The sequence below is a fragment of the Rhineura floridana genome, chromosome 9 (genome assembly GCF_030035675.1).
Source record: "Rhineura floridana isolate rRhiFlo1 chromosome 9, rRhiFlo1.hap2, whole genome shotgun sequence".
Lineage (NCBI taxonomy): Eukaryota > Metazoa > Chordata > Lepidosauria > Squamata > Rhineuridae > Rhineura > Rhineura floridana.
The window spans coordinates 84,997,250-85,022,996 of record NC_084488.1 but is presented as its reverse complement, the minus strand read 5'-3'; the positions used below and the strand labels follow the sequence as shown (position 1 = coordinate 85,022,996).

The 25,747-nt window shown below is 40.5% G+C and overlaps 1 protein-coding gene across 4 annotated transcripts in view; it reads left to right on the top strand.

The window, feature by feature from the left end:
- Positions 1-25,747, top strand: part of LOC133364519 (bifunctional heparan sulfate N-deacetylase/N-sulfotransferase 3) — a 127,308-nt gene that overhangs the window by 48,584 nt on the left and 52,977 nt on the right. For all 4 annotated transcript variants that reach the window (XM_061585270.1, XM_061585272.1, XM_061585269.1 and 1 more), the window contains 4 exons: positions 2,112-2,199; positions 7,477-7,631; positions 17,425-17,610; positions 18,980-19,108. In XM_061585270.1, coding sequence (XP_061441254.1) covers positions 2,112-2,199; positions 7,477-7,631; positions 17,425-17,610; positions 18,980-19,108 — 558 coding nt within the window. The remainder of the gene's footprint in view (positions 1-2,111; positions 2,200-7,476; positions 7,632-17,424; positions 17,611-18,979; positions 19,109-25,747) is intronic.

The following is a 25,747-nucleotide window of genomic DNA, read 5'->3' as shown; positions in this document are numbered from 1 at the left end:
TGTTATTTTTCTACCTATATTATAATTTGGTAAGTGTCATGCTACCTGTGAACGTTTCTGCATAGGCACAAGCCTGTGCACAAATGTTCACAGGTAGTGTGATGCTTATGGGTGAGGCAGGTAAAGGCGGTGGGACCAAGCAACCTCACCAGGTGAATGGGAGGCTGGCCAGGGGAGGGGAACTCTGCTGCCCCCTGGGGTGGTGGTGGGGAGAAGAGGAAGTGGAGGTCTGATGGCCTCTGGAGTGGGGGGGAGAAGGGGAGGGGAGTTCTAGTGACACCTGAGGGGAACAGGGGGAGAGCAAAGGTGAACCATGGGGGGAGGTCGGCTTTGTTGACCTGCAGAGAAAGGGAAGATGGTGATGGAAGGGGGGGTTGGTGAGCAAAGTGAGCGGGGGCAGAGTCCCTAGTCTTTTTTTTAAAAAAATCTAAATTTAAGCAGCATTTTTAGAGGCTGCAACAAACTGCAGAAGTGTTGCAGGCACTCCTGTGGCCACTTTACCCAGAATGTATAACTCTTGAGGAAGGACGAGGCATGAAGGAGGTTGAGAGGATGGTGGAGAGCCTAGCATATGCTCAGTGATTTAGGGTGGATATTTTCCCCAATGCTTTATTTTTCCATAGAAAAATTTTCCCTTATAAGTTCATTAGTAACAGTGAATGAATGCCAACTGCATATACAATATTAAGCCAGTTTAGCAGCTTCAAAGTTTTTAGCTTTGCTAACTAAGTTCAAGCAAATGAGCTTGTGCAAACTGGAAATGTTCTGATGCAAACTGAAAATGTGCTGGTGCAAATTACCCTTTTCAAATTATACTAATTTGCATAATTATGCTAATTTTGCATAATTTGCAAAATTCAGAATTTTCTGGTAACCTTGCATCACCACCTAGGCTTACTGGGCAGGAGTGGTAGCTGAGTGGACTGGTCAATACTGAGGGAAATGAGCTGGGGGCCAAAGGGAGGGCAAATTTACCACCCCACCACCTGAGATCATTGTGTCATTCTGCCTCATAGTTGACATGGCTTTTTTTCCTTGAAGAAATGGCCTGACTGTGAAAGGAGAGGTGGCACTGAGCTGGGTGGCCACAGTGGCATGTCCCTGTGGCCTCTTTTATTTCTCTTTCTGCCACCCAATAAGTGCTCTGAGGAAGGATACCACTTGGAAGATACTGGTGTATGTGTGGGTGTTACTATGGCCCAGGAGGCACTTAAGGAATGGGCATCCCTTGCCCAGAGCCCTTCAAACCTGGAGCTGGTCTTGATCAGATGTGGAACTTCAGAATCCTGTTGGACCCTGATAGAAAGCTCAAGTAGTGCCTTTAGTTCAGAGTACATTTAATCAGCTATAGCTGATTTGACTGACCTTTTTTCTGGAAGACAGTCACAATGCATTTATCACTTCAAGTACTAACTATTGCAGTGTGTTTTACATTGGGCAGATTTAGATTGCAATTCTATTCCTACTTACCTGGGTGTCTCTTTAAACTTATCAAGTAAACTTACTTCCAAGTAGACATGATTAGGATTTCACAGAGTATTTTTTTAACTGTCTAGTGTAGTGGGCACACCTGCTGTCAAAGAACAGGATTACATAAAGGATTCAACAATGTATTTTAGATCAAAAGCCACCACAAATATAAAAGGTCTGAGTTGGTGTAGGCTTGCCGAACTCCTGCTTGGCCAAGGTTTGTCTCCTCACAACCTTTATGTTCCTGATTTACTGCAACAATCAGTATATTTCAGCATAATTGTGTCTGTATTGGATTCATGTAATGTTGTTTACGCTGATAGTTAAAATAAACTGTTTCCAAAATAATTGAGACTCTGTAGATTAGATACAAATTGGCACAGAATAAGCTTTTGTGTATCTTTTAGTTTAAGATTGTTTTCTTACACAAAACATATGAGGCTGTGATTCAGAGAACTAATGGTATCCTCCTTACAGAAAATATGCTTCTATTCTTACACTGAGTTTTGTATAATTATCAAGTTATTGGGGCTGGAACAGTGATAAAAGTTCCTGTTGCTCTAAGAAAAATGACTGTACACACCCTCAATTTGTACAGCATGATTAAGTATCTGATGCATTTTTAATTTATTTTGTTTCAGGCTTTGCTTGATACTCAGAACCTTTTGAGAGCTCAAATCACCAATTTTACTTTCAACCTGGGATTTTCAGGGAAATTTTACCACACAGGTAAGAATAAAAAACAGCAAAATCAGTCTCAATCTTTTTGTCTTTGCAGTGCATAGGATTTGAAATTTATTTTGATGCTGTAGCTTTGTGCTATAAAATAAAATGACATGAGAGGGAAGAACTCTCGGAGCCTGAGAGAAGAAGAAATCCTCGTTCAGGAGGATAAAACTGGAAAATCAATCAACTCTTTCTGATGTTGTGAATTTTATAATGTGAGTTAGTTTGGCACTCAGATCCTAAACATTTTCATTGCTTTTGTATCTGTTTGTAGGGCTGATGTATTATCCATTGTAATGTCATAACTCTGACATTCTGGTGGTATAGCAATTCTACTATCTCTTGATCCTTGTACAAGGTTCTTGCAATTTGCTGATGAGTTTCAACTATCATTTTGAGATTTGTCAACCAAATTCTAGACAGCTGCTACTGAAAATTTCTCTGTCTCTTACAATATTGGCTGTAAAAGGTTATTAAGAAACATTTCACATGTGATGCTGAAGTTTGACCAGTTATGCAAGTACAACAGGAATAGTAGAAGCTTTCTTTGTTGACTTATTTTAATACTTTGCTCAAAAGAATAACAAGACATATGCAGATTAATGCAACTGTGTAAATGATGTACTATGGAGTTTCCACCTTAAGTTGAGTAAAATTTGTAAAGTACATTAATTTATAAACAACTGTTATCAGTGCTAGCCATCAACCAGCTTTAGGTTGCAATCGTAGCATACACGTACCTGGGATTTATTTATTTATTTGTTACATTTATATCCCATGTTTCTTCCAAGGAGCTCAAAGTGCTCTCCCCCTCTCCATTTGATCCTCACAACAACTCTATGAGGTAGGTTAAATTGAGAAACAGTGACTGGCCTAAGGTTGCCCAGAGAGCTTCATGGCTAAGTGAAGATTTGGACCCTGGTCTCCCAGGTCATAGTCCAATATTCTAATCATTACGCTACACTGGACTCATTGGGACTTACTTCTGAGTGAACGTGCATAGGATTGCACTGTTAGAGTCATAAAGAGTGTAGAATAGCTCCACCACAGCCCTTCCAAAGCAGACATCAGCTACTGGAAATGATCTTTCTCCTATGCTCTTTACACGAGTTCTTCCTTTTGTTATTTTTCTTTTCTTTCAGCTATTCTTTAGTGTATTTTGTGAACTAGATTATAATACATTCCTTAAGAATGTGTGGCAGGACCACAAGTGGTTCCACAGCCCTGCCACATACACTAGTCAGGGCAGAAGAGGGAGTAGACAAATTGCGTTGCCAGCTTGCTATCATGTGTCATGTCATTCATTTATTCACATTGTTACCTTTATCTGAGGTGCACATTCCTTTTCTGAAATTACGCAGCAAGAGGAATGTCATTCTACTTTAAACTAGAATAAAAGTACATTCAAGATCAGCTTTCTGATCATATTCCATGTTGCTTAGTTATTCACTGTTATGGTACTGCCTTTGCATGGCACTACCTCCTCCCAGAATTGTGGACTCAAGTTCTTAATATATTATTTCTGAAATAAAGCTTGACTCCATACACCTGAAGCCACCCCAATAAAAGCCATGCATTGTGCCAAAATGGGGAGAGAAGATTCACTAGATTATGAAATAAACAGATGCTGGTATTGTGAGGCAGCTTACTTTTAGTCGGGTAAGGAAAAGGTAGAACTTTAAAATAATTGCAAAATAAATTATTTTTGAGAGAACGGTGTGACTAGCATAAGAAGCAACATACTAAAAGTTGCAAAGTCCATGGTTTCCGCTACCCATCATCTCCGCTTGTTACTGAAAGGTAACAGTCAGTTGACATGGTAATATCTTTGCTTCTACAGGGTTAAACCTGTGTGTGTGTAACTTCATTTTTCAAACATTCACACTAATAACAGGGTCATTTGTGTCTCTTTATTATGAGCACAACCATCATTAAAAGCAAAACAAAAAATCCCTGTAATACTAATATGGTAATCTTGAACATTTCCTGATATATCAGCAATAACACCTGTTGATACTAGCAATCATTGGGTTGCATCCAGCACAGCACAAGCGGAATGCCACTGACACAATGGGACCTCTGTTTCCTCTCCTCCCCCTGTGCATGTCCAAAATCTGCTCTGGAGGGTCCCCCAATCCTATGGAGCTGGTTTTGAGGGCATGGGGGTTGGAGTGAACAGGAGAGGAAAAGGAAGTTCTGTTGTACAAGTGCAGCTGCAGTGTTGAACTATAGCCCATTGCCATTATCATTTGGTGCAGAGAGAGTGCTGAGAATTTATAGTAAGAAGTGCAACAGACTATGATAACTATGAATTCAGTTATTAACATAAGATTGTGCAAGAAGTGCCAGTCTGGATGCACCCCAGTTTACCATACTCTCACCAATAGAAAGAGTCTGCAAAATGGCTATGCTGAGAAGCAGAAAAAGGGGGGCTCATTTGCATCATAGCCGTAGTGTGCACAAGACCTGAACCTCTGACGGCATGCAAAAGCTGTGTATCTACATAATTACCACAGAACAGATCTCTTCATGTTGGCTTATCCCGGAATGGCCATACTGTTCAATGACAAAAGCCACTGGTTTTAATGAACTCCTAAAATCTAATGATCCCAGGCAGTCTACTGCATCATTTCAGTTGCCTGAAATGCTGTTTCAGTTGTAAAATCACTTGCTCCTCCCAGGCTGAGCAAGAGAAAAACCACAGATACCAAAAGATGGGGTTGGTACAGTGCTAGGGTGAAAAGGGATTTATCAATGGAAAGACAGTAGTTGTTTTTATTTGGTTGTATACACCAAATCAGACAAATCAGGGTCTTAAATAAGTAACTGCAGCAAATGCAAAAAAAGTTTCCACATTTTTTTTCTGATTAGTCACTGCATTTTTTATCTAGGATCCCCTCCATTGCCAGTGTTATAATAGTTTGTAGCCTTTGTGTTTTCTATTCTTTAATTATCTTGACTCACATTCAGTGTTTTATTTTAATCCACATACTCTTGGTAGAGCTACCAAGTTCATCCTCCTGCAGGAATATATATATTTTTAACATACAGTGTGACTCCACCTCCCTTTCTATTCCTTATCTTCTTCTTTTGAACAAGTTATATCCTTAAAATGCCAGTCATGGGAGTTATCCCATCAAGTTTCAATTGTACCTGTCAAGTCAGTGCAGACTCTGATGTTCTGATGTAGTGTACTTCTGGTAGTTTGTATGTGGGGCTAAATTATTGTTTTGCAGAAGCTTGCAGCCCAAAATAAAACAAGCAGTCAGTCTTTAAGTTCTTAAAGCAAGATTGGGGAAATGGATCCAGATGTGTCCTAGTGGGCCACTTTTCACATGTGGGTGGAATTACCACATGTCAATCACCTGAGGTCACATAAGGTCAGGTGCTGCAAACTTCAAAGGAAGAAATGGGAGTGCACCAAGTGTTCTCCCAATTCTTCTTCCTTTGCAGCAGTGGCTTGAATTCAAGCTGGGGCTGTAAAGATTCCTGCCAAAAGTGGGGCTTGCATTTGGTGCTGAATTTAAATTCAGCAGCAACAGCAAGCCCCAGTTTTTGCAAGGATTGGCTCCACTATGAACTGTAACCCACAGTCACGCTAACCACTTTCCAGAAAAGCTTCCCTTCAGACTTGTCCCTAATACTTCATGAGGCAAGGAGTCAATATTGAAAAATCTAATATATACAACAGGATACAACTTCACCCATTGTGAACCCTTTTGAAGAATCTTCATCTTATAAATACAGTAGGGCCCCACTCATACGGCAAGTTACGTTCCAGACCCCTGCCTAAAAGCGAAACCCGCCGAAAAGTGGAACTCCATCAATAAAATGGTGCTCAACGCCCTAAAAACGCTGTAAAAGCGGAACAAGCGCCGTATGAGTGGGGCCTTACTCTAATTGAAAGCCGCTGTATTAGCAGGCCGCCGAAAAGCAGGGCCCTACAGTATATAGTATTTGTGGACCATGGTAGCTTTTGTTATATAATAAGATATCTCCTGTGTGTGTCAGTATTTCAATAAGTGCATCTGCTGAGCTTTTAGCATACACATTTGTTTAGATTAAGGCGTCTTTACTGGTTAACCAACTAAAAATTCTGGGTGAGAACCAGTGTAACATTAACATAAGATGTTTGAGAGTTGATGTTTTATTTATTTATTTATTAAATTTGTTAGACGCCCATCTGGCAGGGGTTATCCTGCCACTCTGGGTGACGTACAATAAAATACAAATACATTCCATAAAAAACATAAGCAGAAAAAATAAAACCACCCCTAGAACTGCAATCTATGTTGTTGTTCAAGCAGTACTGTGCAAGTTTAACTGTCACAGAGTATAACAACAATAGCTGTAGTGCTAAGAATTACACAACATCTTTCACAAGCACAAGACACCCATTGGATTTGGCCTGTTGAGCATTGCTAAGAACAAGGATCCAGCTAGTGGAATGGCTGTTGCATCAGTGGGCTGTCGCATCGGATATCACTCTCTTTATTCAGTTGCAACTCTACATTCAAGCACTCTTCTGTAGTACTCTTTGCCTTGTCTCTTGTACTTCTATAATATGATCCAACAGTCCATTCTTCTGTGTTCACCCTCACTACTGTTCACCAGTCAGACTGGCAAGTATCGCTACAAACAGAGCTTCAAGGATTTTTTAAACATAATTTGGATTACTTGCTCCCCAAGCACACAGGTTGACTTCTTGGGCACCACTGCCCCACCGCGTCTCTAACCCCACCCCGGGCATAGTAATTCTGGCTTACTCACAGCTCTACTTGTCTAAGGCTGCTTAGCCTGGCAAAATGCAGAGAAATCACCCACGGTTTTGTCAATTTTCTGTGGAAACATCTACACCCCACTCCTTGAATTAATAGAACAATTTTGCAAACATGCACTTACAATGTTTTTAATGCTGCTTGTTTTCTGGGTGCTTCAAGTAAAATTTATTCCAGGCCTGAAATAGATCACATTTCAAGGACATGGTGTTTTCCCCTCTTTTTTTTCCTGTTAGTGGTGCTTTCTCAGTTTTGTGGTTGGTTTTATGAATAAGGACCTAGCTTCACAGGTGCTTTTTTAACTTAGATGTCTTGAGTGATTTGGTTGCCTTCTGTGGTGGGTTGTTGGTTGCTTAAGAGTTTCTCTTGAAGTTGAGTTGATCTTCTTGGCACTATACATTGTGATCTAATTCTAGAGTTTAATGTGCTTTTTCAGATTGTTAAAGGAATTTTTTAAAAGTAAAATGGAAAAGTTATTTTATGAACTTATTTATTTCTGCAGGAACTATAGAGGAAGATGAAGGTGATGACCTATTACTGGGGTCTGTGGATGAATTTTGGTGGTTTCCTCATATGTGGAGCCACATGCAACCTCATCTCTTCCATAACGAGTCATCACTGGTGGAGCAAATGATTCTCAACAAAAAATTTGCTTTAGTAAGTTAAATTCATATAGTGTGGATTTGGTTTTGCTTCCTATAGTACACATTTCTCTCTCTAATCTCTTAAATTTAATATTTTCTCTTCTGAGAATGTATTGAAATGCTTCTTTGATCTATTTATCTGGGCTGTTAAGAAATGCATTGAAACCCAGCAGCCGTTTGGGTCCTTGGAAACAGCTGCAGCACTGGGGAACTGGAGAAGACCTGCCTTGGGAGTGAGTACTTGAGCATCTGGGTGTTTGCTTGCTTACTCCCTGAAGTTGCTGTCTCTTGAGACAGCGAAGGTCCCTGGTAAGTGCTGTAATGACTAAGAGGACCCCTTGCCTCACCCTGAATCCAGAGTGAGGCTGCATTCAATCTTGAAGCCTCTTGCATCAGCTCCTGGCTGGGTCAGGGGGCATAAAAGTCTGGCAGCCCTTGGGAGGTGGATCTGCCACCAGCAGGGTCACTACTGAAGGGGGCCGTCCCTTGGGAGCCCCTTAGGGAGCCCTGAGGATGAGGGCATTACCCCCTTCTGTTTTTAAAATATGTATTTTTAAACCAATCTAGAGGAGATTGGTAGTGGGGAGGGTGTAAGGCACATGTGTGATTTCTGTGCAGGGTGAAAGCTTGTGCAGTGAACTGTGTGATAGGAGAAAGTCACCAGATGCCTTCAGAGTGAGAGTCTACAACTGGCAGTAGGCTTGCCTGCCCTGGGTGTGAGATGGGGGAGGAGTAGATGTGCCCTGTGTAAAAGATATTGGGTGGTGTAGTCCTAGTAATATTGTTCCAAATTCTCTGAAAGGTGTATGATAGGTTTTATTGCAGGGCTGTTGTTGTTGATATCATGTGTTTAGGTGGAGTCTTGGGAAGAAAGGACATGGGTGATGCCACCCCAATTTCAGTGATCATGGGTAGAGGGAGGTATAGCAATGGGAGGTGATGGGCTACCATGGAAGATGACAGCAGGGCTATCCATGCCTTGTTCCACTTTTCCTGTGGACGGGTTCCTAGTTGCTTATCTGCTGTGCCCACTGGCCTGTGTGTGCTGTTGTTTAATGTCAGATTGGTATACAATAAGACCATACTCATCCATGATCAAATTCATGATTTGATTGTGGATGATGGTGCCTATTTGGTGTGCATTGCTGAGACCTGGGTGGGTAAGCTAGGAGGAGTTGACCTGGCCCAGCTTTGCCCACCTGGATGTTCCATGGAACACTAGCACAGGCTGCAGGGATGGGAGGAGGGAACTTCCATCTCTGTCACCAGGAAACTCTGTCTTGGAGTGGCTGTGACGGCCTGCAGCAGATGTCACATAAAGGAAACAGAAAACTAAGGTTGCTACTGGTGTACCATCTACCCAGCAGCTTCTCTGACTGAGTTGGCAGAGTCTGTCTCAGCTGTGGTATTGGAGGAGCCCATGAGTGATTTCAGTGTTCATGCTGAGGCTGCCTCTAGTGTTCTGACTTAGGACTTCATGGCCTCCATGACAACTATGGGACTGTCTCAACCAGTCCAACACATAAAGCAGGGCACACCCTGAATTAGGTTTTTGCCGCAGATGGAGGAAAGAGTGGTCCAGAGATAGTGGGCGTGGATGTCACCCCATTTTCATGGTCAGACCACTTCCTGGTGAAGTTTAGATTTATGGCTCTATCCTCCCCTGCAGGAGTGGTGGAGAGATTAAGATGGGCTGTCCCTGGAGGCTATTCCACTGGATTCCCGAATGCCCTGGGCTAGGTTCCAGTAGATAGAGCAGGTGACCCTGTTGAAGCCCTTGTTACACTGTGGAACAATGAGATGCATCGGGCTCTTAACACAATTCCTCCTGAGCTCCCTCTCCATCATTGTGGAGCCCAATTTACACCTTGGTAAACCAGTGAGCTAAGGACAATGAAACAATGGACAATGGCTAGAGTGCAAGTGGCAAAAGTCCTGCTGTGAAGCTGATTGGGCATAAGTAAAACATAACTGCACCTACTGTGTGGCAGTGAGGGCAGCGAAGAAGGCCCACTTCTCTACCTCCATCGCATCCTCAGAAGCTGTCCAATAGAGCTTTTTCTTATTGTCAGGGGTCTGTTAATATCAGTGCAAGGAAATGGCCCACTGTGAATTGTTTGCAAGGCACTTTGAGGATAAAGGTGCTTGCCTCCATAGCAATCTTGATGCCCCATCCACATTTACTGTAGTCCCCAGGGAGGTGTCCAGTGCTGCAAATTCTTGGGATCAGTTTCAGTTGGTGGCCTGATGACATGGAGAGGTGCTTGCGATGATGCAGCCACCAGTGTGTCCTCTTGACCCTTGCCCTTCTTGGCTTTTTAAAGCTTGCTGAGGGGTTATGACCAGGGTGTGGTCAGTGCGTCTTTGAGAGGGGGAGTGGTCCCAGTCACCCTGAAAAAGATGGTAATCCAACTGCTCCTGAAAAAGCCCACCCTGGACCCACTAGTTTGTGACAACTAATGAGACTGCTCACTGGGGCAAGGTATTGCCAACTTATTACCCTGCTGCTGAAAGAATTGCAATGACTGCCCATTAGCTACCGGGCCAAGTTCAAGGTTCTGGTTTTTGTATGTAAAGCCCTATACAGCTTGGGACCAGGATACCGGAAAGATTGTCTTATCTCTTATATACCCAGTCAGTCACTGTGCTCTGCAGGTGAGGGACTCCTGCAGATATTATCTTATCAGGGGGTCTGTTCTGCACAACATAGGAAGCGGACCTTTAGTGTAGTGGCAGCTGCCCTTTGGAATTCCCTCCCCTTAAATATTAGACAGGTGCCATCTCTGTCATCTTTTTGACACCTATTAAAGACCTTCCTCTTTCAACAAGCCTTTTAAGTAGAACCCTTATCCCAGTCTGAGTCTGTGCTGGAATTGTTTTTTAAGTTGATTTTAAAATATGTTTTTAAAGATGTTTTGTTTTAATATGTTTTAAAGTCTTTGGTTTTTAAGATTTTTAAAGTGCCTTTAGTGTTTTTGTTTGCCATCCTGGGCTTCTTTTGGAAGGGGATATAAATTTAATAAATAAAATAAAAAATCAGTCATGCCACTGGAAAAGTCTAATAAAATCACAGAGTAGCTGTGTATATTTTGCTACGCTTCCTCAAATTCAAATCAATTGTGAATACATTTTTAATAAGCAGTGTCCCATAGCTACTTCATATGGAAAATGACTCTGGCAACTTTCATCATATCAAAGACACATTTCCCAGCCTCTGGGATCATGAAAATTGCCAGCAGCCAAAAACCATGTATTCCCTGCTCAAGAATGACCATGATCACCAGCAAGATTACTAGCAATAATAAATATGAGAAATCTCTGAACTAGCCCTTAGTGATAAAGCTTTGAAGGTCATATTCTCAGTTGTTATCTGCTTCCTGACCAGAAAGTGCTGACCATTTAGTACATAATTAGGATAAATAAGAGAACATACAAAACTGCCTTTTACTGAGTCAAACATTTCAGTATTATCTGGCAGCAGCTCTCCAGAGTTTCACAGGGTACATTCCCAGCCCTGTCTAGAGATACTGGGGATTGAACTTGGATCCTTCTGTATGCAGAGCATATGCTTTATAATTGAGCTGTGGTCCTTCCCCATGTTCTCTCACATTGTATTTCAGACTATAAAACAAGCATTGTTATAAGAATAATGCACAAAATATGACCAAAATGCTTATTTTTCTTCACTAACTGCACTTTACAGAATTCTTTGGGGGAAGCCAAGACACTCAAAAGTGAAATAAAGGTCTGTCCAGGGACAGCCTTGGTTTAAATTTGGTTTTGGTATAAATTTGGTTTAAATTTACATGTACCTGCAGTAGAATGAAAAGGTGGTGGAAAAACAATGATACTGTTCAGTGTTTTCTTTTGGGGAGCAAAGGGGCTTCTCCTCTGACCAGTGCCTACCCACCCAATCTCCTCCCCTCCTCATACCCTCCCTGCCCCTCCCCCAAGACCGTTTCACATATCCTAAGCATTATTGCACAGGAGTAAATCCCATTGAACCCATAAAGCATGCAAATGATCAAACCTGCCCTCTCCCTCCCTCCTTTCCCCTCCCTCTTGCCCCTTCTCTCCCCCTTCCTTTGCCCCTCCCTCATCCCCTTTCAATCCCCTCCTCCCCCTCCTCTTCCCCATGGTCAGTTTTACCTATCTTAAGCATGATTGCACAGGAGTAAATCTCACTGAACTCAATAAGCATGCAAATAATCAAACCTCCCCTCCCCCTCCCATTACCTCCCTTTTGTCCCCTACCTCACCTTGCCTCTCCCCTCCCTTCCTCCTTCCCTCTCCTCTCCTCTCCCCCTCCTCCATGGTCAGTTTTACCTATCCTAACAATGATTGCATAGGAGTAAATTGCACTGAACTCAATAAGCATGAAAATGATCAGACCTGCCTTTCCCCTCTCCTCTCCCTTCCTCCTCCCTCCCCTCTTCCTTCTTCTTCCTCCTTTGCCCACTGCAGCCCTCCCTCCCTCTTCTCCTCCTCTCCCCCCCGGTCAGTGTTTTACCTATCCTAAGCATGGTTGCACAGACGTAAATCTCACTGACCTCAATAAGCATGCAAATGATCAAACCTGCCCTCCTCCCCTCCCCCTCCTGCCTGCTCCTATCCTCCCCTATGCCCTTCCTCCCCTCCCTTCTCATCCCTTACCCCTGCCCTTCCTCCTCCTCCCCTTCCCATCCCCTGTGTTGTTTCACCTATCCTAAGCGTGATCGCAGGGGAGTAAATCCCACTGAACTCAGTAAGCATGCAGATGATCAATCCATTCTCAGCAAACTTGCACAGGATCCCATTTCTTACCTCCCAGATTGAAAAGGACAGAAATTCACTAATAGGGGGAAAAAAACCCTTGCAGTTTAAGAACATACCTATAGCCAAGCGATATTTCCATCAAACTTTAAAAAGCAGGGAAATTGGGCAGCTATAGTGAATGCACCAGGAGAGCAGGGGACCTAACCTCCTCTCTGAGTTATTGTACTGCCCTACAAATTTGTCAAAATGCAAACACAATTTGGGTTGGTCTTTCACAGTCCAATCCACTTCCTGTGTAGCTTGGAAGAATTTGTGAACATGCATCTCTTAGCATATGGTGAGTGGTAGCAACACCTGCCATCAGCCCAAATAACAGAAACAAGACATGTTCTGTGCTGATCTTGTTTTAGCAGGGAGGGAACAACAATATTAAGACAGTTGATATAGTTCAGATACAGTAGGGCCCCACTTTACCGCATTCCACTTTACAGCACTTCGTTCATGAGGCGGTTTTCAATTAGGGAAAGGCCCTGCTCTTACAGTGCTTGTTCCGCTAATATGGCGGGTTTTTTCCATCATGCGCCATTTTGACGTGACGCGGCCCATTATACTCTATGGGCCCCCGCTTTACGGCAATTTCCGCTTTACGGCGGGGGCCTGGTCCCTAACCTGCCGTATTAGCGGTGCCCTACTGTAGTCACTTTAAATACGTTGGGTTTACTTTGCAATTTTAGTGAAGTTTCCTACAGCAAATCATTTTCTTTTGTTTCTGTGAATATGTGAAATACAGCAACACTTTGCAACACTAAAAAAACTCCAAAAACAATTATGGATTTATTTATTTATTGTATTTGTATACCGCTCCATAGCCGAAGCTCTCTGGGTGGTTTACAGTAACTAAAAAACAAATACACATATTTAAAACACATCTTTTAAAAACAATTTAAAACATAATTTAAAACAATTTAAAACAATTTAAAAACACATGCTAAAATGCCTGGGAGAAGAATAATTGCACTGACTATTCTGCAGAATAGTTTCCAATAGACATAAGGAGTGTCTCAGTTTGCACAAGATAAAACAGTGGGAGGTAAAATATATTTTAGCAAATTTCTGGGTGTGCTGTATGTTTTTAATTGACCATGCCCACCTTTCCTTAAGTGGAGTGGTTTAAGCATAGCAGACTGAATGCATGCATCTTGGCCAGGCCAAATTTGATTTTTCCAACAGCTCATTCCAAGTAATTGCTTAAGTAGCAACATATTGTAATCAGTTTGATTTTACATCAAACTACAGTTTCAGATTCAACCGTTAATACTATCTATCACCCAAAATAGAAATAGAACACAAGCTCCAGTTTGAAACACAAAAGGCTGTCTTCACCATCATATGACATTGACCAATGAAAAGGCTTTGAAGTTAATAAAGATAAATTTAACACATATTTCTAGGGTGAATAATGAGAGAAATATAATTTTCCAGGTTAGATTTGTCGTGCCAGCTTGCCAGCCTTATTCTGGCCTGTAGTTAAAATGGCTGAACACCAAAGCCTTGTGGGGATTTTTTCCCCTTGACATCTTTTTTGTTAACCTGCTAGCAAGCAGTTAAACATATGGTTCCCCCCATCACTGTGACTTGGTGATTTTACAACACAGCTGTATCAGCTTACAGTTAGCTTTGCACCTTCTTATTAGCAGAAGGGGCCTGGTTTCATCAAGGCCGCAAAACTCCTTGAGTTTGTTATGGGAAAACAAGAGGAGGTGCCAGGTGCTGTAGGAACATAGTTTTTTCATCCCTTTGATGAAAATGTGAATTGGTTAATTGTCTCCGACTGGGCGGAAGATTTCTTCCGTAAGAAGGAGCTCAGAACTTTGGGTTTTTGTGTCCGGAGCACCACCTTGTCTCTTTGGTGATGTTCTGTTGTGGCTCCATTTCCATCCTGACTCGCAATTCCCTGAGGGGAGAAGGCTATCCAGCTAGAGATCCTATGGTCTGTAAGTATAGCTTAGGCCAGAAAGCTTTATTATTTTGATTTGTGCCAAAAATCTATTTTACTGTTTTTGTTACTAAACCTTGCCCTGTTTGGGGTGTATGGTAACAGGATTCAATTTGCTGCTAAAACTTATTTTGTGCACCTCTTTGTTATTTGTAATATTTTTATGCTTTTCTTATTTTTCTTTTTAATAAACTTTAATTACTTTAACCAACGTGTGTTCATTCCAGAGAGAGGGGTCAGTTCCTAAATTCAGTCCTTGCCATTCGACTACAACTACGGTGTAACAAAGGAACATTTTACCTGAGACTTTAGAAGGGGCAAGGAGTATATTTAGACTCTTGCCCTGAGAAGCTCTGGTGTTTAACTGGGCTCTGGAGTTCCCTTTGCCCCATAGTAGTTAACCAGTCTGAAGGGTGGTGGCAGTTACTACCTTGCAGGGTTGGTGTGAGTGTGCACCACCTTGGCAAACCAGGATTTGCTGGGATCAATTGCCCAAGGCTGGGGATTGACTCCTGGGACAGTGAGAGCAGACGGGGAAGGTTCCCCGCTTTCACTACAAGATTCTCTGTAGAAACATTAGTAACACAGGAAAGAAGCAACGTAAGAACACCAACAAACATACAAAAATGTAATTCTCCATCTTTGGAGATGGCAGGTGTTGCCACCGCTCACCATATGCTCAGAGGCACATTACCAAATTCTTCCAAGCTCCACAGCAAGGGGATTGGGCTGTGAAAGACCAACCCAAATGGTGTTTGCATTTTGACAAATTTGTAGGTCAGTACAATATCTCAGAGAGGAGGTCAGGTCTCCTGCTCCCCTGGTGCATTCACTATAGCTGTCCAATTTGCCTGCTTTTTAAAGTTTGATAGAAATATCTGTTGGCTATATATACGTTCTTAAAACCACAAGGGTTTTTTTTGCCTATTAATGATTCAAATTCTATTATTTTCTCTGAAATTTACCACAGTTGTGCCATTGTGTGTGACTGATACTTAATATTCTTGTATTTAATAAATATAGAAAGCATTACAAATATGTGTATTTTTTCATTTTATATATTTTATGTTCATTTTATATTTTATGTTCAAGGTTAAGGCATAAAAGTTGCCCAATTCTTTTATAAATTGAGCATAGATATACATACCCATCTTTGATTGAAACAGTATGTTGACATAACTATTAGGAGTATATTATGGGAATGATACAAAACTAATTTTATTGACTGTGCCTGTTTTCTGTGCCTAGGAAATTTCCATCAAGAATACTGTTTGTTTTTTTAAAAATTAAGCTATATTTGAAGTAGAAAACAGGAGAAAGCCAAAAGGCCACAGTTTTACCTGAAATCTGCCTTCTGGTTTTAATGGGTGTGTGGTTTTTGTAAACATTTTACATCTGAGAAGTTTGGGTGAATTAATACACTGATAACAAGGATGCATTCTTTATATGTACAGTCATCCTCTACAGTTATCCACTGTGATACGGAAATTCTTTTTTAGGCAGAAGAATTCAGATTCGACATCTTAAGTATTGCTCATACATGCAGTTAGCTACTAGGTAAACTTTGAGTTGTAACTTCTTGTTTAATCCTAATTTTCATGAAAACAGGAGTTCATAAATAGGGATCCAGTTGTATTGATTATTGTACTATACACAATATTGCCAGATATCTTGAAGTGCTTTGTAGAGCGTTCAGTGCAAATCATTAGGCTCACAGGGACTAGTTTAGGAATTTAACTTTAAAACAGAATTTAGAAATTGCATTACATTGGCAGACAGGAATTACCAACAGAGACCTAAATTGAATTTAGTGAAATAAAAAGAATATACTTAAAATTACAGAGGAGCCTTCAGTTTAAGCTTTAAAGTGTAAGGCTTAGAAAAAAAGATTAAAAATCTAGAGGAAAAGGATTTGCTGTTGTCAAGGCATATGGGTTTTGATCCAGGATTTAAGAATAAGCCACATAAGTCTATTTAAATTAACAAGTTATTCAGGGAGGGTAATTTGCATATTAGCAGATATCTTGATAGAATACTGCCTGAACTACAACAGAAAAGAAACCTGGGTGTCATTATCGTTGAATGCGAGTCAAGATCACTGCAGAATGGAAAACACAAAGTCCACAAACTATTGTATTATAACGCTGGCAACGGAGGGGATCCTAGATAAAAAGTGCACTGGACTAATCAGAAAAAAAATGTTGAAAAGCTACTTTTTAAGATTCCTGTGAAAAAGGAATATGAAAGAAAAAACTCAGGCTGATATTTGTCTGCTGTAGGTTTTAAATATATGTGAAAGGAAAGAAATGGATCAACATCAACTGGAAGGATAATATCATAAGCCCGAATGTATAGACATCACAGGTTATTGTATGCATAGATGTATATGAAAAGCAAATAGTATTTTAAAAGTTATTGACTTTCATCAACTTGCACATTAATTTCCCCCCCATTTAGTGTCTATATCATTTCTCCGTGAATAGTGTAATATGATGATATCCCTATCAAGCTTCACACACAAGAAAAGTGTATGTTAGGTTCCATAACAGCACCATTGAAAAGCTGAGGAGCTTGCCCATTACTTTTGTCACTTTTAGTTAGTCCTAATAAAAGGTGTGCTACTGTTGTTTTTGAATTTTTTGTCATCTTGTCTGTGGCACTAACTGAAATCAAGAGGTGAATGACAGCATTATCACACAGCTTCATATGTATGCTTAGAGAAGAGGCCCATAAATTATTTAATATGTTGACATTTTAATTATCTTAACGCTTTAACATTCTTACTAATTTTACATCTTAACATCTTAATATTTTAGTATTGAGTTTTGCAGTTAGTTATGTGTTTAATTATGTTTATATTTTTTGTTTTAATTAATTCATTTTTAACTTGTGTTATATGTGGCTTTTTACTTGTATTTCAGATGTTTATTTGTTGTGAACCGCCCAGAGAGCTTCGGCTATGGGGCAGTATAGAAATTTAATTAATAAATAAATAATAATAAATAGATAGCTATGACTGACTAACTCTCTGAGCTTTTATGTTGCTTTGTTTCAGGAACATGGCATTCCAACTGATATGGGATATGCTGTGGCTCCACACCATTCTGGCGTCTATCCTGTTCACGTCCAACTTTATGATGCCTGGAAGAAAGTGTGGAATATCAAAATCACCAGCACAGAAGAGTATCCACATCTGAAACCTGCACGGTACAGAAGGGGCTTCATCCACAAAAACATCATGGTGAGCTGTTTTGCTTCTGATATGATAGTAAAATGTGGTTAGTTAAAAATGGAAAGGAAAGCGACTGATCTCCTCCTCCTCATGGCTGTGTTAGAGGAGGAGCTGGGAGGGTAGAATTGACAACAAGCCTGAGATGATTGTAGGCCACTTTGAAAACCTGAAGTAAAAGAACCACATCCACTATTATTTATTAATTATTTATTTAAGATTTATATACCACTTAATCATTAATATTCCTAATGTGTAGACAAAATTAAACCATACAGAAAATAAAACAATAGTTCACTATAAAACCAAACAGCACCTTAAAATGCCTGCTGGAACAAGAAAGTTTTAGCCATATCCCTGAGGGGTATGCTTTGCTTTGCTTCACTCCACCGCCCCACCCAACCCCTTGTCAAAACCACCAGCGTGCCCTTAGAACTCGCCAAAGCCTTTTACGATCCCCCCAATTCTCTTTTACCCCCTCCTGAGGGGGGGAGGCAAAGGAGAAGAGCAGAAAGGATCATAGAAGGCTTAGATGTTGTGCCGCCACTGCCCAGCCAATTAGGATGAAGAGCTGGTCCAGCAGGAGCAGCAGCATGGTAAGGATGAAGGCAGCCAGAAGCAGTGACTGGCCTGAGGATTAGTGGTGGCGGCTGCAACAACAGTGGATTACTAGGCCAGCTGGTCTCTGCTGTTGGCTGCCTTCCTTCTTCTTGCACTGTTCCTCCTTCTGGATCATCTTTTCTTCCTAATTGGCCAGGCAGTGACGGCAGTGGATCCTTAAGCCGCCTTGAGATGAGGAAGGTGGTCAATAACAGTGCCTGGGGAATCAGGGGTCCTAGGGCTGACAGACTGAGGAGCTATCAAAACTGGGAGACTGCTGCAGCCAGTCCTGACTACACATCCGTGGCTTGCCTGAACTTCCCATCCACCACTTCTTGTCACACTGTATTTCACAGTGCCACCTCTCTGTGATCAAGCAAATTGTAGAGTGATGACATTCTTTCATTTTTGTATATTGTGGAAGATATATACCCACATACATTAGTAAATTAACAAGTAATCTGCTCATCTAATGCTTCTTTGCAAATTGATCCACTGGCACAAAAGGGACGTATCGCCACTGGATCTACCAGTATGTCAGTGTGCAGCTTCTCTTTATTCTGTGCATTTTCCAGTACATAAAATAAAATAAAAGCATGACCCAAAAGCATGATAAAAAGTTGATAAAAAGTTAAGCAGATTTACATTTTACAGGTTACAGAGAGAGAGAAGTCCATGTTCATATCTCTTCCATTAAAATTACTGGAACTTAGAAGAACTCAACTTTGGCTAGATTATCCCTTATTCTGTCCTTCCCCCTTACTGTTCTATATTTCTACAGGTTCTTCCTCGGCAAACTTGTGGTCTCTTTACTCATACAATTTTCTACAAAGAGTACCCTGGCGGTCCTAAAGAACTAAACAAAAGTATACAGGGCGGAGAACTGTTTTTCACAGTTGTCCTCAATCCGGTAAGTAATTCAGATTAGTTTAAAACACTTAACAAAAATAATCAATTACTTTATTTTACAGCTATTGTCAAGGGGCCCATGTCTAAGAAATTATAACTTAAAACATTGTCAGTATTTTTCTTTAGCCCCAATTGTTGATAAGATTAAAGTCAAATACTTTTTTATGTATATTTCTAAAATTAGAAAATCGAGTGCTAGGCTCAATATATCCTGTTGTTTACATAATAACGTTCCTATGTGATGGTAAAAGATCTAGGTGATTTCCAACTAAATCACACTCAAAGCAGACCCACTGAAATCAATGGACTTAAGTTACTTAATTTGTCTGATTTCAGTACTCTTATATTCAATGTTATCACACTCGCTCTCTGCATTTTAAATCAGTAGGAGCCAGAATATTTCATTTTTGAAAGCTGTAGAAGTGCTTATAATGAAAACTACACAACATTTTCAAGAAAACTTATTCATAAGAATTCACTATACTCCTAAAAACTTGTTTCATTATATTGGTTTGTATTATAACTTAAGAAGCCCACTATTTGGAATTAAAAATATAACAAAAGCAACTTAAAAGAAGTCATACAGTCAGGTGTATATTGGACTAGGGATACTCTGGGATGCAGTTTCATTATTTTTTGCCCTTAGATAGGTGTCCCTCTGTCTATCTGTACAGCCAATCAACTGGCCACCATTCCCAAGCACAGAGAATGTTGCTTTTAAAAGCAATGGAGTTGGGATGTTCCAGGACGCAGTCCCATTACTTTTTTGCAGATATGCCCCCCTCTGGGTGTCTGTCTGTACAGCCAATCAAACCACTGCAATTCCAAAGCATAGAGCATGCTTGTTTTTGAAAGCTATGTCTTTTCTTCTTGTCTTAGGAGAGACAGGGAGAATCCAGAAAGTCAGCAGTCACTACAGCCAATCAGCAGTCAGTATGAATCTCCTTGCATGCTAATTGACTCCCACCATCTGCTGTTGTGGGGAGGAGAGAAACAGGAGGAGGGAGAAAGTCAGCAGGAGTTAAGAGTGGGAAGTTTACAGAGAAGTGACAGCGAAGCCCAATTTAAGAGGGACTTTGCATCAGAATCTTACTAAAATGAAGGGATTTCAAACAGTCCCACACAGACTCATAGCAACCAAAGTGAAGGGTGGGTGAAGAGAACCACACTTGGAGGGGGGGAGCATAGGGCTAAGAGTGAGGCAAAATAGTGTTTTCTCACAGAGAAGGGACATGAAGGAAGAAAGGCTGAAAGAAGGAGGGCTGCTTGTAAAGTGCAAGGTGCATTGCTTGTAAAGCATTTTTCTCTCTCTTGGTGGTACTTTTTGCAGATTGTCTGTGAGAAAATGGATGGGGGGAAGGCAAAGGGCTCAGAAGAGTGGGGGTATTTTACAGACATCACTGTGCAAGAGGTAACTCCTTCTCATAGCTGCTCTACAAAAAGCAGGTTTCTTCCCCTTGTAAAATACAGGCAGCCTCAGTCTTTGCCTATCTTTATTAGCCCTTTGCTCTTTCTGTCTTCCTCCACCCTCTATGAGGCTTTCTCACAGACAATCCACAAAAAGAACAATTGGGGGGAAAGAACCACTTTACAAGAAATGTCCCTTGTATTTTACAGTAGCCTTCCTTCCTTTGCCCCCTTCTTTGTGAGGAAATGCCACTTCACCTCATTCTCCACTCACTCTTCTTAGCCCTTTTCTCTTTCTCTCTCTCCCCATACACCCTCCATGTTGGCTAAAGTGAGTCTGTGCAAAGAGAAAGAATAGCTTGTCAAGCAATGCCCCTTGTATTTGACAGGCATCATGTGCAAGAGAGAAGTCCTTCACTCAGCTGATATGCAAAACACAGAGAGATCAGCAGTGAGAGGGACCTCTCTTGCATGCAGTGATACCTGTAAAATACCAACTTATTAGTCCCCACCCCCCATGCAAGGGGTTTTGATAGGTGTGTTGGACAGCCCACCTATTAATCATATGACACTATAATGATGTCATGTGATTGATAGGTGGGTGGCAACACCCATCAAATTTGGCCTATGAGGCTGATCCTGATGACTCATGAAAGGACCCTGCACTTCTAAATTTGCCACCACACTGCTGTTTACAATAAGATCTTGACAGCTGCTCCAGTCAAAAGTGGTCACTAAAACATGGTCTTGCATTTGATTTCTGTTTATCAAAGGACACATCACTTCACCTAGGCCATGAAATAAGTGAGGAAATTTGGGCCTGAGATTCACAAAAAAGGTACCAAAGGATCACCTAGATTTAGACCCAAATGACGCCCTTCCATGAATGGTAGGAATCTTACCATTTTGGAAGGGCCCCCTCCGTGAATAAAAGTAGCTTGGATCCAGCCGGGGTTTGTACAAACTAAAGTGCATGGGGGATACAATTTTTTAATTATTATTAATTAATTATTATTAATTATTATTAATTAATTATTATTAATTATTATTACCAGCCCTTCACCCAATGGTCCCAGGGCAGGTTACAACAATTTAAAAACATATAATTAACGTATAATTAAAATCAATCTAAACAACATCACAGAAAATAGATTGGGTCCTAAAAAAATATACATCACAGGTGTCAAAGACTAGTGTAAAGAGGTGCATCTTCAGCATTCGCTGTACAATGTACTACAGTCCTCTGCACCACCTCTTGTTTTGTTTTGGAAGGTCATCTAATCCTAGAGCAGATTTTCATGTGTCATGGGAGTGTTGGTGGGGGAAGGGGAAGTTGAGTGCCCTATTCTATGATCAAAACTCCACTCATGCAACTCTGGATTCAACTGCATATTCTAAAATATTCTATTTCCCGGACATTGTTCCCAGACATTTTGAAAATCTTTTATTTTTTGCACAGGAATATAAGAGACTTGATAATAAAGAACCTATCTTTTTAACTCATAAAAATATTTTAATCAGTCTATAATTCCTAAATAAGGTACCCTTAAATCTGAGATGTAAACCTTTCATTTGGGTGCTGAATCAAAATGCTTTTGTTCAGCTGTAGTAGTGTTACATTTTATTGCCGCCTTGCTGGAGTCAAGGCACAAGAGGGAAATGTGGTTTATTGGGATGTAAAGATAAGAAGCGTGGTCTGATTCATTTCCAGACCACCTTTTCTTTCACGTACAGCGTAATGGAAATTTTGCAAGTGAACTCTTCAATAGAAATACTCTGATTTTATATCTTTTTTTAATTCCGATTTGCATTAAAATTATACATTTATGTAAACAATTTTGAATTTCAATACTGATGAAATCTTAAACTTGAAATTGGGCAAACTATTATTATGATTATTATTTGATTTATATCCCACCCTTCCTCCCAGCAGGAGCCCAGGGTGGCAAACAAAAGCACTAAAAACATTAAAACATCATAAAAACAAACTTTAAAACACATTAAAACAAAACATCTTCAAAAATGTTACTTAAAAAACTTTCAAAACATCTTCGAAGATTAAAAACATTTTATAAAAGGTTTAAGAACATATTAAAAAGCAATTCCAACACAGATGCTGCCTGTTGTATATATTGTTTTGTTTATTTGTTTTTCCTGAACCAACAAAGTAAATATAATGTGGAAGGGAGCAGCTGTATTACCTAGATGGCCAACAGACAATGGTCCTGTTCAGAAGTACTACCCACACGTTCAGTGGACATGTGACTGGGGCCATGAGAGACATGTGACTGGCGCAATGGGACCTCCATCACCTGCGTATGCCATGTCCTCTGGCCATGCCATTGATGTTTGAGCTACTGTGCATGCACTAGAATGCATTACACGCTCCAATACACCTGCTCAGTGGTATTGGACATAGGCGCTTCACTGTAATGGGAAGCCCTATCCAATCAAAGTTCCTGATTGCATGTACGTGCATACAGGACCCTTTCACACAATATATTAAATGTGTGGGTGTTTAAGCCATGGCCCAAGGACATGCCAATGTCAGGGGTATGGCTAGTTGGCAAAATCGTGCTCACTGAACAAATGAGCAGTACTTTTGAAGAAGGCTTCTTGCAAGCAAGATTTACTTTAAACCAACTAGGCAGGGGAACTCTTATAGATTAACAGGGCTAGTTACCAACCTCCAGGCCATTCACATGTCACAAATGACTACCTATATGTGTGGAGGCAGAATAAAAATGGAGGGCAGAGCTAATAACTTTTGATGACCATATTATTATTACATGACCATACCTACATGAAATAAGTGTTTGTCTAATTCACAGTTGACATTGTGGGTGTAAACATGTCAGAAGTACTCCTTTTTTTAAAAAAAGGAACATTATTTTTTATTTTATTATTTTGTAAAAAGTAACTTCAGATGCGCAACATTGTATAGCACAGAGGTTGCCAACCATTTTGAACCAATAGGTATGTGGGGGCATCACATAACACAACATGGCTACCTTTGTGGGAATATTATGACACAAAATTAGAGAAAATACAGTCTTGGTGAAGCTTTCCCCATAATTGTGTTTCCATACTGTTGTTATGTGCCTTCAAGACGATTATGACTTATGGCAACCCTATGAATCAGCGACCTTCAATAGTATCTGTCATAAACCACCCTGTTCAGATCTTGTAAGTTCAGGTCTGTGGCTTCCTTTATAGAATCAATCCATCTCTTGTTTGGCCTTCCTCTTCTTCTACTCCCTTCTGTTTTTCCCAGCATTGTTGCCTTTTCTAGAGAATCGTGTCTTCTCATTATGTGTCCAAAGTATGATAACCTCAGTTTCATCATTTTAGCTTCTAGTGATAGTTCTGGTTTAATTTGTTCAACACCCAATTATTTCTCTTTTTCTCGGTCCATGGTATGCGCAAAGCTCTCCTCCAACACATTTCAGACAATTTGATTTTTCTCTTAGCCACCTTTTTCACTGTCCAACTTTCACATCCATACATAGAGATCGGGAATACCATAGTCTGAATGATCCTGACTTTAGTGTTCAGTGATACATCTTTGCATTTCAGGACCTTTGGAATAGGGATCTTCTACTTTTTTTCGCTGTCCTCTTCTCTTTCTATGCAATAACTATTGTAATAGTTCTCTTTGTCCCTACATATTAGTTGCTGCATTATTGTATTTAGGGTTCTGGCCATGTTTCTATCTCCTTTTGCTTTTGCTTTCCTTCTTTCTTTATCCATTTTAAGAGTTTCATCAGTCATCCACTGAGGTCTTTCTTTTTAATTAGAGGTATTGTCTTTTTGCATTCTTCCCTGATAATGTCTCTGACTTCAATCCATAGTTCTTCTGGTTCTCTATCAACTAAATTTAAAGTCTCAAATCTGTTCCTTATTAGATCTTTATATTCTTCTGGGATGTTATTTAAATTGTATTTTGGCATTATAATTGCTTTGTTGTTGTTCTTTAGCTTTACTCTGATTTTTGTATTACCAGTTCATGATCTGTACTGCAGTCTGCTCTCAGTCTTGTTTTCACAGAAAGTATGGAACTTCTCCATCATCTGCTACCAATTATATAATCAGTTTGATTCTTATATTGACCATGTGGTGATGTCCATGTGTATAGTCGTCTTTTGGGTTGCTCAAAAATGTGTTTGCAAGGGTGCATTGGCTTCACAGAATTCAATAAGTCTTTTTCCTGCTGCTTTTCTGTCTCCTAAGCCCCATTTCCCCACAATTTCTAGTTCTAGTTCTTCTCTGTTCCCTAATTTTGCATTCCAGTCCCCCATACATTTCCATACTAGAAAAGCCTTAACCTGTTGAATTTCTGCTTGCCATAAAGCTGTTAAAGACGCAAGAACCCTGCTTTTCCCAATGCCAAACCTAAACCAAAGCCTAGGCTACCAACCTGTACCTACTTGCCTAGGAGTAAGGCCCATTAAACACAGAGACTTACTTCTGTGTAGACATATATGCTATTGTACTGTAAGTTGGCAACACTGTGAATCCTTAATGAGTGTCAGGCCTTTAGTTCCTGCACAGCCGGAGACATGCCTAAGCCTCTTTGCAAAGTTTTTGCATTTGGGGGGAGGGATTCTTTAACATCAATCCATACCTGTTGCATTGTAATATTTGCGGGGGGAAAGTCTAGGAAATACCTTATCTCAAATTAACCCACCACAGGAAAGATGCTTCCTGGTTGCTGGGAAAAAAGGAAAAATGGATAAGCTGGCTTTGCCAGTAGAAGTGTCTTCCATTTTATATTTCTTCAGCAAATGGATGCAGTAATGTTTTTATCCTTTTTTTGTTTAGCTTTTATAGCTTTGTTTGCCCTTAGTATCTTGTATTGTTATGTGTACTCAGTATTTAGGAAAGGAGGAGAGAGGGAATTGTGACAACTTTTCTTTAAATGCCCTGTGTTTCTTCTATCAAGAACAGCAAGGTTGGCCAAAGTAAAATGGTCCAAACTAAAGGATTGTGGGGAATATTCTGCATAGGGTCTTGGGATGCTCTAAGCTGGGAAAAATCAGGATATCTTGCATAGTGAAGCTGTTGCTTGTTAGCCGAGAAGGGAGGCAGCTGAATCTTATCTGTAATGCCTGGTACCAAGGTCAGGAGGCCTGAGTAGCTGTGAATTAGTAGGCCTGGCCTTGCGGTGAACCCTCAGACTATTCCATCACACAGAAGTGTCATGATTAGCTAATTGGCCCTTTCGCTGTTGCTG